A 15,049-nucleotide genomic window follows, 5' to 3' on the forward strand; every position below is an offset into this window, starting at 1 on the left:
CCAAAAAACAAAAGATTAAATGATTTTTACTCGATGCAAAAGAACAAAGACTTGTAATGAATCGGGCTCCAGGCTTGTAAAACAGGAAGCATAATAACCAGAGTGAAAGTAGCTGCAGATAGAAGCTGTAGAGCACCTCAGCGGACACATGCGGCTGATTTACTGGATCGTTTTGGAAGTCTGGATCGTTTTTTTTGTACAAGACTGCAACCGTATCGAATTTAGAGATAATCCACACGAAGTGGAGCTCGATCTGCTGACAGTCTGCGTGTGCTTACACCCGTGATACAACAGGAACATACTCACACGTGTGCTCATGTGTTCCAGCTATAGATCACAGTGAGGGCTATCTCGCCAGAGAGCGAAGGTCCATTAAGAGGCAGTTCTTCTCCACTATGAGACCTATGATTTATCACGAGGCTTAGTGAGAGACTTCTGTACTTTCAACACACACACACACACACACACACACACACACACACACACACACACACAGTGGAATAGGGTGGATATTCCTCCTCAACTGCAATCACTATTTAGCATATTTCCAATTTCGCATTTGAAACTTCAGCAGCAGTGGATAATCTCGTTTCACAATATGTGCTGTGCAATGACGAACATGTATTCAGTTTGATGGCTTTTCTTCCTCCTGTATTTACAGCGTGTGGCTGTACCGCAGGGAGATAAATTCTGTCCAACACTGAAAGATTGAAGGGCTCATTCATGAAAGGATAGCTGCTGTCAATAACAGCACAAACAAGCAGCGCCTCGTGTTTTACAACATCTGGTCATTTTAATTAGTGTCACGTTAAATTTACTGTAGGGGGGGGGGGGGGGGGGGGCAAGCCGACGGCATGCTGTTGGGATCATTTCTCAGAATTTGGGGATTTTAATAAATTGAGGAGTTTTACTTTCTAGAAATACACAGAAATGACACATGATGGGTTATAATAATTTAAAATATGTCCGTAAAAGTACCAATACCAAAATGTAAAAATACTCCATTGTAAGTAGAAGTCCTGCATTCTAAACCTGCAGAAGTATCAGCAAAGTACCTTATATAAAAGTACTGGTTCTGCAGAAAAATGCCCCCTATGGCTGAAATAATCCACATTCTAATACACTACACTTGTTTAAACTCCAAAATATATTAATTGATTGACTGATTGATAGTAATGAATGATGTTTCTATATGATATGAGGCCATAACCGTGATTCTCTACATGAAAGGCTACTTAATGATCAGGTGGGCCTGTGTTCAGATAAGTGCCTCTTCTATGTCTCTGGCACCTCAACAAATAACCAGCAGGCCCGTATTTAATAGAGGTGCAAAAGTTCAACGAGCCCACGTGTGGTGAGTTCATCAACCCTGCAACACTTACATGAGAGGTGTTAAATGTCTCTTTGGATAATAACTCATAAACATCTCAAATGTGGGACCTCATTGACAATTCATTGTGATGTACTAAGTTTATCACGTGTTGTTTTGGCTCTCCAGACTAAATGAACCACTGCTGCCCTCTGGTGGACACAAGCGCTACTGCGCCTCCTGGCCGCACTAGGAGAGGGACAAGTTTACAGATGTGGGGATTGGGGTTTTCCAGATGTTTAATTGAAGTATTCGAGAGCCTCGGCGCCCAGAACTACTTTCCATCTACACACATCCACTAGTTTAAGAGGAATACATCTCCAAACTGACAGCTGGACAGTCAGGAGTCAAACATGTCTCTTTGCAATATTTATAAATCCTTCTATTTCCATGCAGTTTTATAAATTATCTATCATGGGGGGGAGGGGGTTAGTTTGGCAGGAAGAAGGAGGAATATAATACATGTCTTCGCTAGAAGTGATCCCCGCATCAGGACGTTCACTACAGATCAGTGATGAATGAAATCGCGTATTAAATGTGAGCTGTGCAGCCTGCGTCTGTCCCGGAGAAGCCATTGCTGTAGCAGACATCGCACAGTGTGTTCTGGCCGCTGATGCACGGAGCGCAGAAAAAAAAAAATATTTTCACACTTGCAGGAAACGCATGCGCGGAGAGGACAGCAACCAGTTCGAGTCAAGTTGAGGCAGACGGATGTGATCGAGCCAAAATCACCTGTATTCTGGCATTCATGGTGACACAGTGAGTAGAGCTTTATGTTTGACTGTTGTCGTGTTGGTGCATATCTTTTTCGGGGAACAAGAAGGCGGATAAATGTCAGGATCCTGTGAAGCTGAAGCATCGTTATGGGGATATCCCAGCAAGCAGAAATAAAGAACATTCATTTACGATTCGTGCATGTTGCGATCTGAACTAGAATGATAACATCGCGCATCAAACACATGTAAATATCTGCAGATCTGCAGCTTTTTGCCTCGAGAGAAAAAGCCTGACTGTAAATTTATCAGCTTTTCTGATCAAATAATGTCATTATGTTTCTATAAATGGCTGCACGCTGCTGGCTTTACGGCGATTGCTTCGAATCGACCATCATGCATGTGTATGTGTGTGTGTGTGTGTGTGTGTGTGTGTGTGTGTGTGTGTGTGTGTGTGTGTGTGCGTGTGTATCCTCCCGAGGATGCGACTGATGGATGCGATTGCTGCGCTCCAAGAGTAACGCCTTGTCGCTATCATTAGGCTACTGCTCATCCCTCACACACCGAGAGAGAGAGAGAGAGAGAGAGAGAGAGAGAGGAGGAGAGACTCCAGGACGGAGGTTGTTGCTCATCACAATCTGTTGTGCTTATTTGTTTTATTGTGTTGCATTCTGCATGATCCAACGAACCGGTAGGACATTTCGAGCTGTTTTGCATTGCGATAATATCTGCACCTAAGCGCACCACGCGCATTGTTTAATGTCGATTATTGAGGTTGCATCGCACGTTGACCCCACGCGTCATGACGATGTAGCGGTCGTGCATTCCGCAAGACACGTCTCCCTCTGTGCTGTTGTTTAATTCATCAAATGTGATTATCAGGATGAAGCTGCTCGTGTCGTATGGCTTCATCAGCCAGGTTTAATTAACAAAGATCCTGGCCTCATTTAATCGCTTGTGATGCGTTTGTGCGTAATGCTCCAGCTCAATGCGCTAGTAATCTTGCAGTAAAAAAAAGAAAAGAAAAATGACCTCTCACTGTGGTCTCCGTGTCTTCTCCTCTCCGCAGTTCATGGGCTCAGAGCGGGTGGAGATGCGTAAGAGACAGATGCAGGTTCATCAGGAAGCAGCTGCCAGTGTCCTCCAAGCGCGCCACAGAATGGGAAACACCCCCACCAACGCCTCTAACGCCTGCTGCTTCTGCTGGTGCTGCTGCTGTAGCTGCTCCTGGTAATCACACTCCAGTGCTCCGCACACAGCGGGGCTGGAGACGGGAGACGTGCGGAGGTCTTCCTCCTCACGTCGAGACCACTGCGGTCACTTTCTGAGAGCCCTGTTTCACATTGAGACGCACGTCTATAGAGGACAGCTGCAACGACCAGTCGACTGATCAATTAGGCAACACACAGTAATTCGACACTGGTTAAAACATTAACTGTATACTTTATAGGCTATGCCATGTAAATGATACCAAATAACCACAAATATACAGGTTTTGACATCTTAATATCTAATTCTTCAAAATATCACTAACAGCTCTATCTCTTCTACTTACACAATGCATAATAGTGACTCATGCAATACAATTAATAAACATTCATTACAGAAAAAAGTAAGCTGTTGCACAAATCTTTGTTTTTACGCACTCATTTCCTGTCAGGCCTTTCGTACTTTATGCATTCAAATGCTTTTTAAAGCACCATACTGTTGTATTCATGCATACTATTCTCTACACTGTCACTGTGGACCATGCTCCCCTCTGCTTTACATTTGTAAGTGCACGTTTCTGGGCTTCACTTGCTTCAGCAGTTGTATTTTTTGCCACAGATAATAATTGTCATCGCTTTATTTGCAACGGGCGAGTTGTTTAGACGTCTGCCTGTGTGGTGCATTCAGGTTCCAGCTTAGTGCAAGAAGCTTCCAAATTCATTTTGTTACATTCTTATTTATTGTTATTCAGGTTTGCTTTCCTGCAAGCGCAATACAACTCGTCAGAGCAACACGTTTGTGAATGCAACAGGTTTTTAGCTGCAGAACAAAATGTATCCGACCACTGAAAATCAGAGGGCTTCTTGGCAGAAATGTGGTTTCAACCCGTCTGTCGTTTTATTTTGAAAGGCCGATAGTAAATCACATTATTATGATGTACTTGAGACACACTAAATGTAACGTGAAACAGCAGCAAACTGCATCGTTCTATAACACAGAGACGTTTCTCTCGGCCTCATTTAATAGCGGCAGCTCAATAGTGGATACGACTTCCTTTTTTGCCTCCGTCCTCCCACCCGTTCAACAACACCACCACCCACACCATCATCACAGAACAACAGGAACACAGGGGTCCTGTGACCCACACTGGATCTCATTGGACGGAGGCCTCGGGGGTTTTAATGTGTTTTGGAATCATCGACCGGTAACTCGAACTTCGTCTCGAGGACGGCCGACCTGTTGTGTGCAGAACGCCGCCGCGTTAATTCACTCTGCTGGGGAGGAGCAACACATTCTGTCTCTGCATCTGTAGCAATTCCATCTGACTGTTGCGCAGCTACAACAGCCACATTCCCAGATGGGATGGCTCACGGTGGACTCTCACCTGAAGCAATTAAGCCTGCAGCCAGCTGCTGCATCAGGTGTTGGAAACATTTTAATTACGCACAGGTGATCCCCGCGGGATGCTTTACTATTTACGCAAACGTTCCCAGAAGATCACCCTGAATCTACTGTAGCGGTCATCTCAAATGTGGAACAACCACCATGCAGTGCCTTTAATCTGGTACAGCAGGCCAACAGAAATGTAACCGAAGGAACACACTGTTGGACTGGGGCTGTTTTTCATCATTTGGGCTACACTGTTCAATTCCAGTTAAGTTGTTCGACATTTTGGGAAACAGACTAAATTGGCCTTCTTTCCAAGTTCCTGGAGTCTTCTTCCTGGCAACCTCGCCGTGACGACAACTCCAGGAAACGCCCTGCCAAGAAATAGTCCGGCACACGACAATGTGTCGGCATTGTACGTTTCTGCAAAACACGGATACGTCGAGTGTGTTGCTTTTGCATTCGGTCAGAGCAAGTGTTAGAGAGGAGGTGGACGGGTCAAACAAACACAGGACTTTCACCCAGGAGTGTGTCTGTATCCAGTGTGAAACCAGAAGCAAACGTTGTTACGCTCGTTCCGTAACTTGAGGCGGTCCGCTTCGTCATTATTTAACACAAACCAAGATCATTGACATGAAACACTCTATTGTTTTTGTTATTTTAAATGCTGCATCAACTCTGGATGATAAACCTCATTGTGTTTTTTCTTCCAGTTTGACTGTCAGGAGTGAGGACGAGACAATACAGAGGTCCACCTTTGAGCGCAGAACAGAGGGAACCACTAGTTGTGAAGAAAGGTAATGGCTGACCAGCCGTGACCCTTCCGTGTGTCGTTGCTGAGAGAATGAAATAACAGGGAACCAACGCATCCGCAATTCTTTTTATCTTTAAGCCCGAAGCCGACTCTGGATGACGCTCGCTGCTGGACGATGTCGTTTGAGAAGGTGATGAAGAGTGCAGCGGGTCGCGGCTGCTTCAGGCAGTTCCTGCGGACGGAGTTCAGCGAGGAGAACATGATGTTCTGGCTCGCCTGCGAGGAGCTCAAAAAGGAGACCAACAGGACCGTGGTGGAGGAGAAAGTCCGCCAAATATACGAGGACTTCATCTCAATCCTTTCTCCTAAAGAGGTGAGCCGCTGTCTGACGTTATGGCTGCAATGATTACAGTTCAAACTATTCTTTTAACTAATTAATATGACAATTGTGACAAATCTTCAAAGAGCAGCAGGAGATATTTTTGCTTTAAAATGTATTAAAACACTTTGTTAAGGAATAAAGAGGAGCCTCACTACTCAGGGTGTCGCGTACAACAAGCCATCGTTTTAAGTATAGGAGCCCTTTAGTGTTCTGTCGATCAAGTGATCATTTAAGTTTGATGTGGTGCGTTTACATCTTGTACCTGCTCATCTTCTCCAGGTCAGTTTGGACTCACGTGTTCGAGAGGTGATAAACCACAACATGCTGGAGCCGACCTCGCACACGTTCGACGACGCTCAGCAGCAGATCTACACGCTGATGCAGAGAGACTCCTACCCCCGCTTCATAAACTCCTCCGCGTACACAGATCTGCTGAAGAGCCTGGAGGAGCCTCCCCCCGAGCCGTAGACTCTCCACTGCCGCCGCACACTTAGCTTTTCAAAACTGGCGCATGCGTCCCGCCCGAAAAAGGAGTCTGGTGTTCATGTTGGAGTCCTGCTATTTAGAGAAAGACAAGACAGCGAAATGAACACTACATAAAACCGGTCTTTATCCAGCTGTCGACTGCTGTTCATTCACCCATGATTAGCTTACCAAAATACTCGGAGCAGACAAGAACAAACGCTATCCAGCATCGGTCACTTGTTCGAAAGCATAGCTATATTTTTATATAATCCCTAGCGCTTGACATTGTACTTTTCTACCTTGTTTAATGAGGGAAAGCATGCGTCTGTGAGCACTGCATTTGTATTTAGGTATATTGTGAGCCTTAATGCATATCCAGTTCCTGTAGAATGGAATAGGTTTTATTTAACAGCAACTTAAGAAGAAGGAAAGTGCCTTGGAATAAGATCTTCTACACTAGCACCGTGGGTCGAACACGAGCGGTGCGACGATGACTTCACACGTTGGTGCTTTCAGCTCTTCTCAAAGATAAAAAAAAGTTTTTACAACTTGTTGAGCTGATACCCGGAAATAGATCTCGTCTGTGTTTCAATACTGTGATATTAGTCATATTATATTTAATTAAAACAAAACGTGGGAAAACTGAATACACGAACGTGACCACTGATATATTTGTGTATTTAAAAATACATTTGTGTGAAATAGTTATTGGAATTCTCACAAATTAAATAAAGCACAATAGTATGTTGTTTTTGCTGTTGCGTGTTCAACATATGGTACTACATATTAAATGCTTCATATGTGCGTCGCATATTAAGCTGCTTTAAAATTTACACTTTTCTCTCCATATGTTCTTTGTCTGAAAATGCGTGATTTAAAGATTTGTGTAACTAATGGAATATTCTACAGATTAGGGCAGCAAAAGAAATTATTTGTATTCCATAAGAATTAATTGTTGATTATTTGTTTGAGTCTTTTGTTTCTGTAGACGACACAATACTGAAAAATGTCCACATCTCACGAAAGCCCCGGATGTTCTTTAAGTCCAACAACAATCCAAAACCCCCAAACATACAATAATTCAAAAGGTCCAGTATGTAGGGTATAGCAGCATCTAGTGGTGAGGTTGCAGATTGCAACCAACTGTAACTTCTCCTGTGTGCCAAGCGTGGAGGTGGGCTACGGCCCTCCCTAGAGCCAGCGTTTGGTTTGTCCCTTCTGGGCTACTGTAGAAACATGGCAGTAGATGTATTTCCCCCTAAATCTTACAGACTGGACCTTTACAGAGAAAAAAATACTTAAAATGTCAGAAGCTGGAAGCAACAAATGTTTTAATGCTTTAAATAAATGAGTTAATCTATCGACTAATAACTTGTTTTAGCATTACTACACATAGGCTCCATTAATAAAAAAGGGTATTAATCAATAGGCCATTTATTGTGAGATAGTCGGTATTAAACCATAAAGTATAGCCCTAGTTATTCAAATACATACGTTTCCTGCAAGAAATGTCTTGTCTCGACGGCAAGCAGCTTTACAATCAAGCAACTAACGTTACTCTAACACTGAGGGGTGTGCGTGTGGCTCCGGGTCAGGAAACAATATTGTTTATCGTTATGCTTCTCCGGGTTAACACGAAGCCCCAGTCCTGTCTGGCTTTAATCAGTAGCAGCGTGGTTTTATTGTCAAGTAAGTCAGTGGTTCCTCGAGTCCCCAGAGTCTCGCCGGAGGTCAAGCCCAAAAGGACCCCCCTGACGGCGCTGTGCGGTTGCGCGGCTGCTCCCGAGTTCATACATCGCTGATGGGAGGAAGCTGTTTCTCTATGAATCGCTTCACATCCACCATTTCCTGCACAGACACAGAATGAAGCAAAAATCAGGTATATATATATATATATATATATATATATATATATATATATATATATATAAAATAACAGCTCCAGAGTCACACATGACTGTTCCCCCCGACGCTGACCTCTGGACAGGCGCTGTGAGGGAGACCCCGGTACGACTTGAAGGTGACGTTGTTGGGATTGATGAGGCTTTTCATCTTCTCCGCCGTCTGGCTGCCAAACACAAACGGCACCAGGGGGTCGGCGTCTCCGTGGCATTGGAGGACGTGCATGTCCGTGTTCACACTGTTGGCAGACGCCTGAGAATAGAAGAGATTAGGATTATTCACATGATCTCGTTATGACAGATTAGGATTCAGCTATAGGATATCCCTTTAGTGTAAAGGAATGGTTCACAATAAAACAAACATTGGGTGCATTTAATGTACATTATTAAGTAATTAAAATTAAATTTCAACCAGCAAAGAAGACGAATTTGAACTTTCAAGTGAACAATTTCTGTAAACTTCTGTTTTAGTATTTACTGAAGAATTTGCATTTAAGAGACTGGAAATCTGATTTTTTTTTTGTGTCTACCTGAGGGAAGGAATTGCGGAGAGGAAGCCAGCAGCTCAGAGCGACTACTCCAGCTAGCTTCTGCTGCGTCGTCAAAGCCGTGTAGAGAGACAACGCTCCACCCTGGACAACACAAACAAACACTTTCAGGGAAAAAGAATCCTGGTCACGCATCTCCCATCTCTGTCATCAACAGAGACAAGGAGCATAAAAAAATTGGCTTCATCAAAGAATGGAGATGATTTCAGATTCCTATTGCATAACAAGGACAGACCCTGCTGTGATCCTCTGAAACTACTTTAAGCTTCGTCTATTGTTACCTAAACGCTCAGCATACAGAGGGCTGCTGCTGTGTGACCTGCCCAAAGTGATGCTAACAGCTGACGTGTTGAATCACAAATCTCTCAGGTTCCACTGTTGGTGTTGACCTCGTGATCCTCACAGAAAGGATTAAAGAGTTATGTAGCAGATCTGTTTGTTGGCCACGCACAGCGGCTTCCTGGAGTCTCTTCTGGGTGTCTGCCAAGAAAACAGTCCTACGCACAACCTCACCGTAAAATGTTGAAATGTAATTTTTACACCTTTGGTTTTTTGTACAACCGAGATGCAACATGTTGAGAAGTGAGCTCTAGAGGTGCTGGTGGGTGGATGTTGTTACGTTTGTGCAGAGTAAGGCTAGTTTAACTGTGTTTCTACGCTAAGCTAACCAGCTACTGACTGTAGCTTCATATCCAACAGACACATATGAGAATGTGTTCCTCGGTAAAAGTCCTGTTTTTATTAAATGTATGCATTCATATTTTTGCCTTGAGAAGTGCACTCAGGTGTGTGTACTTTTTGGATTTGGTTATTGAAATACATTAAATACATAAGCACTGACTCACCGTAAAAACAGCGTTATGTAACCAGTCATTTGCATACAAGCCACACTTACCTGTGAAAATCCACCCAGGAGGATTCTGTGTGAAGGAATTCCATTTTTCACTTCTTGGTCTATCAAGGCTTTAACTGTGAGGACATAAAATAACACAAAACATGAACAAGCTCTTTATGCAACTCACACAAAAACAACATCTCCATCACGAGTTCAAATCAAGTTTAAAAAAAAAAAGGACGTACGGTTCTCTGACGCTCTTTTAATACCGGCCTCATCTTCACTTGCATCTGGGTTCAACCCGTAGATATCAAACCTGTGCGTGAGGGAGAACACGTGAGGCTCATTGATGTTAGTGATGGCCGCCGTCTCTTCAAAACAGGTTCAAATACTGTGACACTCACCAAGAAGGCATGGACATTCTCATGTTCAGAGACACAGGCATGGTGGGACTGTAGTCAATGAAGAGAAGTTAAATCAAAATGTGGCTTGACTGCACAAAAACACACAAATGTTGCAGCGACTGACTAGCAACAAGTTTAGAGGTTTCACACCGTTAACGTCTATTACAGTGGAAGATATACTATACGTGGTGACATTAGGTGCTTTCAGACTTCTCCCAGCACTTGTAGACACCCTGAGTGATGCGATAGCTGCTGTGAGGACTTACGCGTGTGGACAGATGTATTTCACATGTGGCAACCTGATGCCTGCGAAACCTTCTGCCCAGCCATGCCTGTCATAGTGGACAAAAAATCAAAACAATTCAAATAAAAGTAGATTGTCTATCATAATGATGTTGCACCAAAGAACAAAAATAAGCTGTCTGCCTGTAACTTACCCAGTATCACCTAGGCCATGCAGAAATATCACCTGTAGAAAACACACAGGTGAGTTATAGGCTTCTGCATGCCAGAATTTGGCAGTAGTGTTTATCATTTAGCTGTGTAGTTACTGGGTTTACAGTTGCTTTTTTTGTTTTAACTTCAACTAGCTAACCGTTAACTAGTGTTGTCTGGTTAACTCACCGCCGCAGTGGCTTTCCGGGCAGCAGGCACAATGGCAGGTAAAGGCACTGACATGTTATTACCGCACATGCAGCGCTGAGGCAGCTGGGTAGGGACAAGTTAGCTACTGTGAGCTAATAACTGTCAACCCGACTCTGGCTGTCAAATACCGGACCGTTAAAAAGACGAATGTCGACCCAAGATGGACGTCAACGAACCGCCGCCTCTTATTTACCTCTGGCAGTCGTGAATGTCTTTGTAGAAGTAGAATTTTGTTGTAAAATATTACACCGCCGGGATAACACTCTTCTCCACCTGAACTGAGACACCGTTTTTTATTTAGTCCCGCCCCTCACCTTACGTGATTGGCTGTCACCGGAGGTTTTCCACAGATGCAAATCACTGATTGGTTCGTTGAAATGTCAATGGCCGCTACTTTATAGCGGCTCAACGGCAAAGTACATTTCGACACTTCTGAAATAGAGACAATTAGATTATGCAACAAGAAAAGTATTACATTGCAAAATAGATATTAGATGTGTAGTTTGAACATGTAGAATATTGTGTCGTGACCTTTGACACAGATTTTAAATGTTTTTTATTTGTTCTATTTACCGATTAAACGTTAAAACGGTCATTAAATTTACTTAGCTAACCTTAACGATACTAATATTTAATGACAATCACCAAATAACGTATCACAGCTCAACAGTTTATAATGCATTTTGATGGTCGTGCTTTTATTTTGAAACCCTAAACTAAGAAGAAGAACTTCCGCTCACCTCGGTCACGTGACCTACATGTCCTTGGTTTAGCTGTCTTTGACATGTGAGCAACAGAAACATGTCTTTCCCCAAAAAACCTGGTGGCAAAGCGTTGAGCGTTTTGCAGAATCTGCCCCGGATAACGTTAGCAAACTTGCGGCCCGAACCGGGAGCCAGAAAGCCGGTGAGTTTTAATGTGGCGTCTCTATTAAAGCTGCCTTTGTGCAGCTCACTCTGGCTGACAGAGCTAGTTAGCATGCTAGCCAGTGGAGGCAAACGCTAACATTGTGTCTGTTGTTTTGATGGGGATGATGCATTAGCCTCACTGTTTCTGTGATTGTAGGAGACGCGGCGGGGCAGAGGACAGCATGGCGGCAACAGGAGCGGCCGAGGACACAAAGGAGAGCGACAGCGAGGCACCCGGCCTCGGCTGGGATTCGAAGGGGGTCAGACTCCGTTTTATCTCGCAATCCCTAAATATGGCTACAATGAAGGACACAGGTAAACAAGTCCTGCTATCCACCTTTCAAACTAACCAGTGAGTGTTTTGCAATTAAAATGAGGTCTTTGTTGTTAGAAGTTACACAAACGAATAGATCATATATTTCAAGATGTCATTTAAAATGCAAGCGTCAAACAGCCTTTTTGATTCCCTGTTAAACTTGTGCATTCATCTCACAACTAGATGCATTTCTTAAATTAAAGTACTGCCACTACTACCTCAGTTAGTGTCAGTCTTATATTTGGGTATTTGTCACAACATCTGGTGGTAAAACTCTGTTCAAAACACCAAATCCTACATGTTTTTGCTAAACTGAGCGCCAGATTGTGGCGATCACAAATACATTTTGAACACCGTTTGTGTGCTCCTCCTCAGTCGGCGGCCACAGTACCAGCCTCTGTCATTGAAACGGTTGCAGTACCTGATTGATCTGGGCCGAGTCGACCCGACCCAGCCCATAGACCTGACCCAGCTGGTCAACGCCAGAGGAGTGACCGTCCAGCCTCTGAAGAGGGACTATGGAGTCCAGCTCGTTGAGGAGGTATTGTGTTGTTGATTATGGACTTTTACAACGGGTCACTATTTGTACAAACGTACAGTACTCAGTGAGCCATTTGATAACAATTTTGACATACAAACATGGCAACGTACACTGGAAAAGGGTCCTAAGTTTTGATTGCTGAACAATGAATCTGGGTATTCAGGATGCAGACCAACAGGTCCCTCTGAGGCTCTTGGATCATCTTGTGCCAGTAGGTGGCACCACATAACAACGTTGTCATTCTGTCACAGAGCAAGACGTTTGTTTTTTTGACCTCTTGTTTTCTTTTTGATCCTTTCATGTGCTTTCTCTGTTCCAGGGTGCCGACATTTTTGCCGCAAAAATCAACATCGAGGTCCAGAGAGCTTCTGAAGGAGTCATAGCTGCTATTGAGAAGAACGGAGGGGTCATCACCACCAGTTTCTATGATCCTATAAGTCTTGGTAACTAATGACGGATCAGCCTTACACCCTCACTGACGTTCTAATGTTCCTCTTGTGTATTTTAGATAATAAATACAATCTCTTCTACGCAGGGATTGTCATCAAGCCCGTCCCGTTCTTCTTGCGTGGGCAGCCCATCCCAAAGCGAATGTTACCCGGGGAGGACATGGTCCCGTATTACACGGATGCTGAAAACCGGGGCTACTTGGCAGACCCAGAGAAAATCCAGCGGGCCCGGCTAGCCCTGGCACAGAAGTATGGATATATTTTGCCAGACATTTCAAAGGATGAACTGTATCACATGCTCTCCATGAGGAAGGACGTTCGACAGATCTTCTTTGGCCTCGCTCCAGGATGGGTGGTTAGCATGCCAGAGAAGAAGATCCTGAAGCCGACCGACGAGAAACTCCTGAAATATTACAGCTCATAAGTGTGAGGAGGTGTAAAATACATCTTTATGTACAATATCTCATGGCAAAAATCAGAAAAATACAGATTTTTGGATGATGAAAGTCTCGGACATGTTTTCATTTTATATTAAAAACTGTTAAAGAAAGAAGTGTTATCATTAAACTTTGTCTTAAACTACATTTTTAAATGTTTTGTTGTCTTATATTTTAAACGGTATATTTATGATTTTATGAGTTTTTCTTCGCGTTGGAGTGTCTGACGTCCGACGGCCTCGTGTCAAAAGCACAACTGGCCCGTGCGGCACGATGGAAGGAACGTGAACTGTAACAGGTGAGGGGGAAATAAGGAAAATAAGATGACTCAAAGAATGAAAACAGGAAACAGATGCCTGGCGATGTGTGTTACTTGTGAAGCCTAGGCCATAGTGGGGGGGGGGGGGGGTGAAATTAGTCATAGGCAGCTGTATCCTGGTGTGGACGTTCAAAAGATCCCTCTCCATCCTCTTGGAGTACAATCACAGGCAAACACATACATACAACTCTGCCCCCGTTATGCCTCGGACATAAAAAAGTGTTCATGCTTTGAGATCTAAAGGAAATTATTGTGACTTGATATTTATCCCCCACTTATCCAAAGTTCACAGTTTCCATATTTCAAGTCTTTTTTTTGCTGAAATGACAGAGAAGTTATTGTGAAGCAGAAGCTCATTAAGATGTTTGAGATATTGCAATCAACACTCTGCGGCACTTAACACCCTGCCTGCACCAGAATATATACGCTCGTGGGTTTTTTGGTTGTATAATTGTTCTCTTGTGTCTGAACTCTCCATTACGCTAATGTTTATTTTCTGAAGTCAAAATGGCACACTCACTATAAATAACTCTGTATTTTACACAGATATTGTCTCAAGGGACGCTGCCATTGAGTTTCTGCTGGTTTAAAAACACTTTATCAAAGGAAGCATATGTTTATGTGTGTGTGTGTGTGTGTGTGTGTGTGCGTGCGTGCGTGCGCACAAGCCCACAAGCATTGTGTTTCCATACAAAGTCCCCTCTGCCATGTTAGTTACTGGAAGGCAGGTCTCAATTATTATTATTATTATAAGAATACAAATAAAGTGACAATAAAATATGACGCACTAAACCGAGTTAAATATAATTAATTTCATTAAATAAAATAATAAAGATGAAGCCTCTTAGGGGGGTTTCTTGCCGTGTCTGTACGTGTCATAATGTGTTACCAGAAGACACAAAGGTTACACTTTGATGACTTTGCTCGTGGTTCCCTGAGTGCTTTCCTGAATCTGAAGTATCCAATAAACTACACAAGTAGTGGATACGTACACAGCCGGCCCTGCCAGGAAAACCGGCCCAAATCCTTACAGCATAATACTTTAAATAAATCACGCCACAGGAAAGCAACAGCACAATCATTGTTTATGGCAGAACTACAGCGCTTATCTTCAAAGCAGCAGATCCTTTTGAGTTTCTATCAAGTCTCAGACGAGCGAAAAAGAGAGAAAAAGAGCGAGCACAAACATCAGGTCTGTGAAATGTGTGGCTGCAGAGGGTTTGAAAGAATAAAGAAATCCAATCAAGTGTTTTAACTGTCAATTACACAGAAAACAGCAATTCACTTTGGCTAAAAAGAGTTGTCAGTCTGTTTGAGGGCTCTGGTTTCTGCTCCAAATAATCTAATGTCTGAGTCTAGTTCACACTATTTAATTAAACATCCGAGCATGGCTGCTGGAGCCGAGCAGACCAGATTGTTTTGGTTATCTGCTGCCGTGAATGAGCCGTTTAGGACAGACACAGATGTC

At 43.4% G+C, this 15,049-nt stretch overlaps 3 protein-coding genes across 4 annotated transcripts; 2 read left to right on the top strand and 1 right to left on the bottom strand.

The window, feature by feature from the left end:
• Positions 1-1,959: 1,959 nt before the first annotated feature.
• Positions 1,960-7,027, top strand: LOC137871912 (regulator of G-protein signaling 20-like). Of its 2 annotated transcripts, none has more exons than XM_068709989.1 (5): positions 1,960-2,128; positions 3,152-3,312; positions 5,391-5,474; positions 5,570-5,804; positions 6,093-7,027. In XM_068709989.1, exons 2-5 carry the CDS (start codon positions 3,155-3,157, stop codon positions 6,279-6,281), a joined length of 666 nt encoding a protein of 221 aa, XP_068566090.1. In that variant the 5' UTR covers positions 1,960-2,128; positions 3,152-3,154; the 3' UTR covers positions 6,282-7,027. The 2 variants fall into 2 exon arrangements, with proteins under 2 accessions (XP_068566090.1, XP_068566091.1); XM_068709990.1 differs by lacking the exon at positions 1,960-2,128 and adding an exon at positions 2,709-2,773.
• Positions 7,028-7,592: 565 nt separating this feature from the next.
• LOC137871911 (acyl-protein thioesterase 1-like) lies at positions 7,593-10,911 on the bottom strand. The gene is made up of 9 exons (XM_068709988.1): positions 10,591-10,911; positions 10,404-10,435; positions 10,233-10,298; positions 9,967-10,014; positions 9,808-9,878; positions 9,623-9,696; positions 8,710-8,811; positions 8,256-8,432; positions 7,593-8,126 (listed from the first exon to the last, which is right to left on the bottom strand). Exons 1-9 carry the CDS (start codon positions 10,657-10,659, stop codon positions 8,067-8,069), a joined length of 699 nt encoding a protein of 232 aa, XP_068566089.1. The 5' UTR covers positions 10,660-10,911; the 3' UTR covers positions 7,593-8,066.
• Positions 10,912-11,356: 445 nt separating this feature from the next.
• On the top strand, positions 11,357-13,409 carry mrpl15 (mitochondrial ribosomal protein L15). The gene is made up of 5 exons (XM_068709511.1): positions 11,357-11,517; positions 11,677-11,834; positions 12,211-12,376; positions 12,696-12,819; positions 12,912-13,409. The coding sequence occupies exons 1-5, from the start codon at positions 11,413-11,415 to the stop codon at positions 13,247-13,249; spliced, it is 891 nt and encodes a 296-aa protein (XP_068565612.1). The 5' UTR covers positions 11,357-11,412; the 3' UTR covers positions 13,250-13,409.
• Positions 13,410-15,049: the final 1,640 nt, after the last annotated feature.

This window comes from Cebidichthys violaceus, unplaced genomic scaffold (genome assembly GCF_023349555.1).
Source record: "Cebidichthys violaceus isolate CVI_PGR_0920_01 unplaced genomic scaffold, fCebVio1.0.p SCAF_15, whole genome shotgun sequence".
NCBI lineage: Eukaryota > Metazoa > Chordata > Actinopteri > Perciformes > Stichaeidae > Cebidichthys > Cebidichthys violaceus.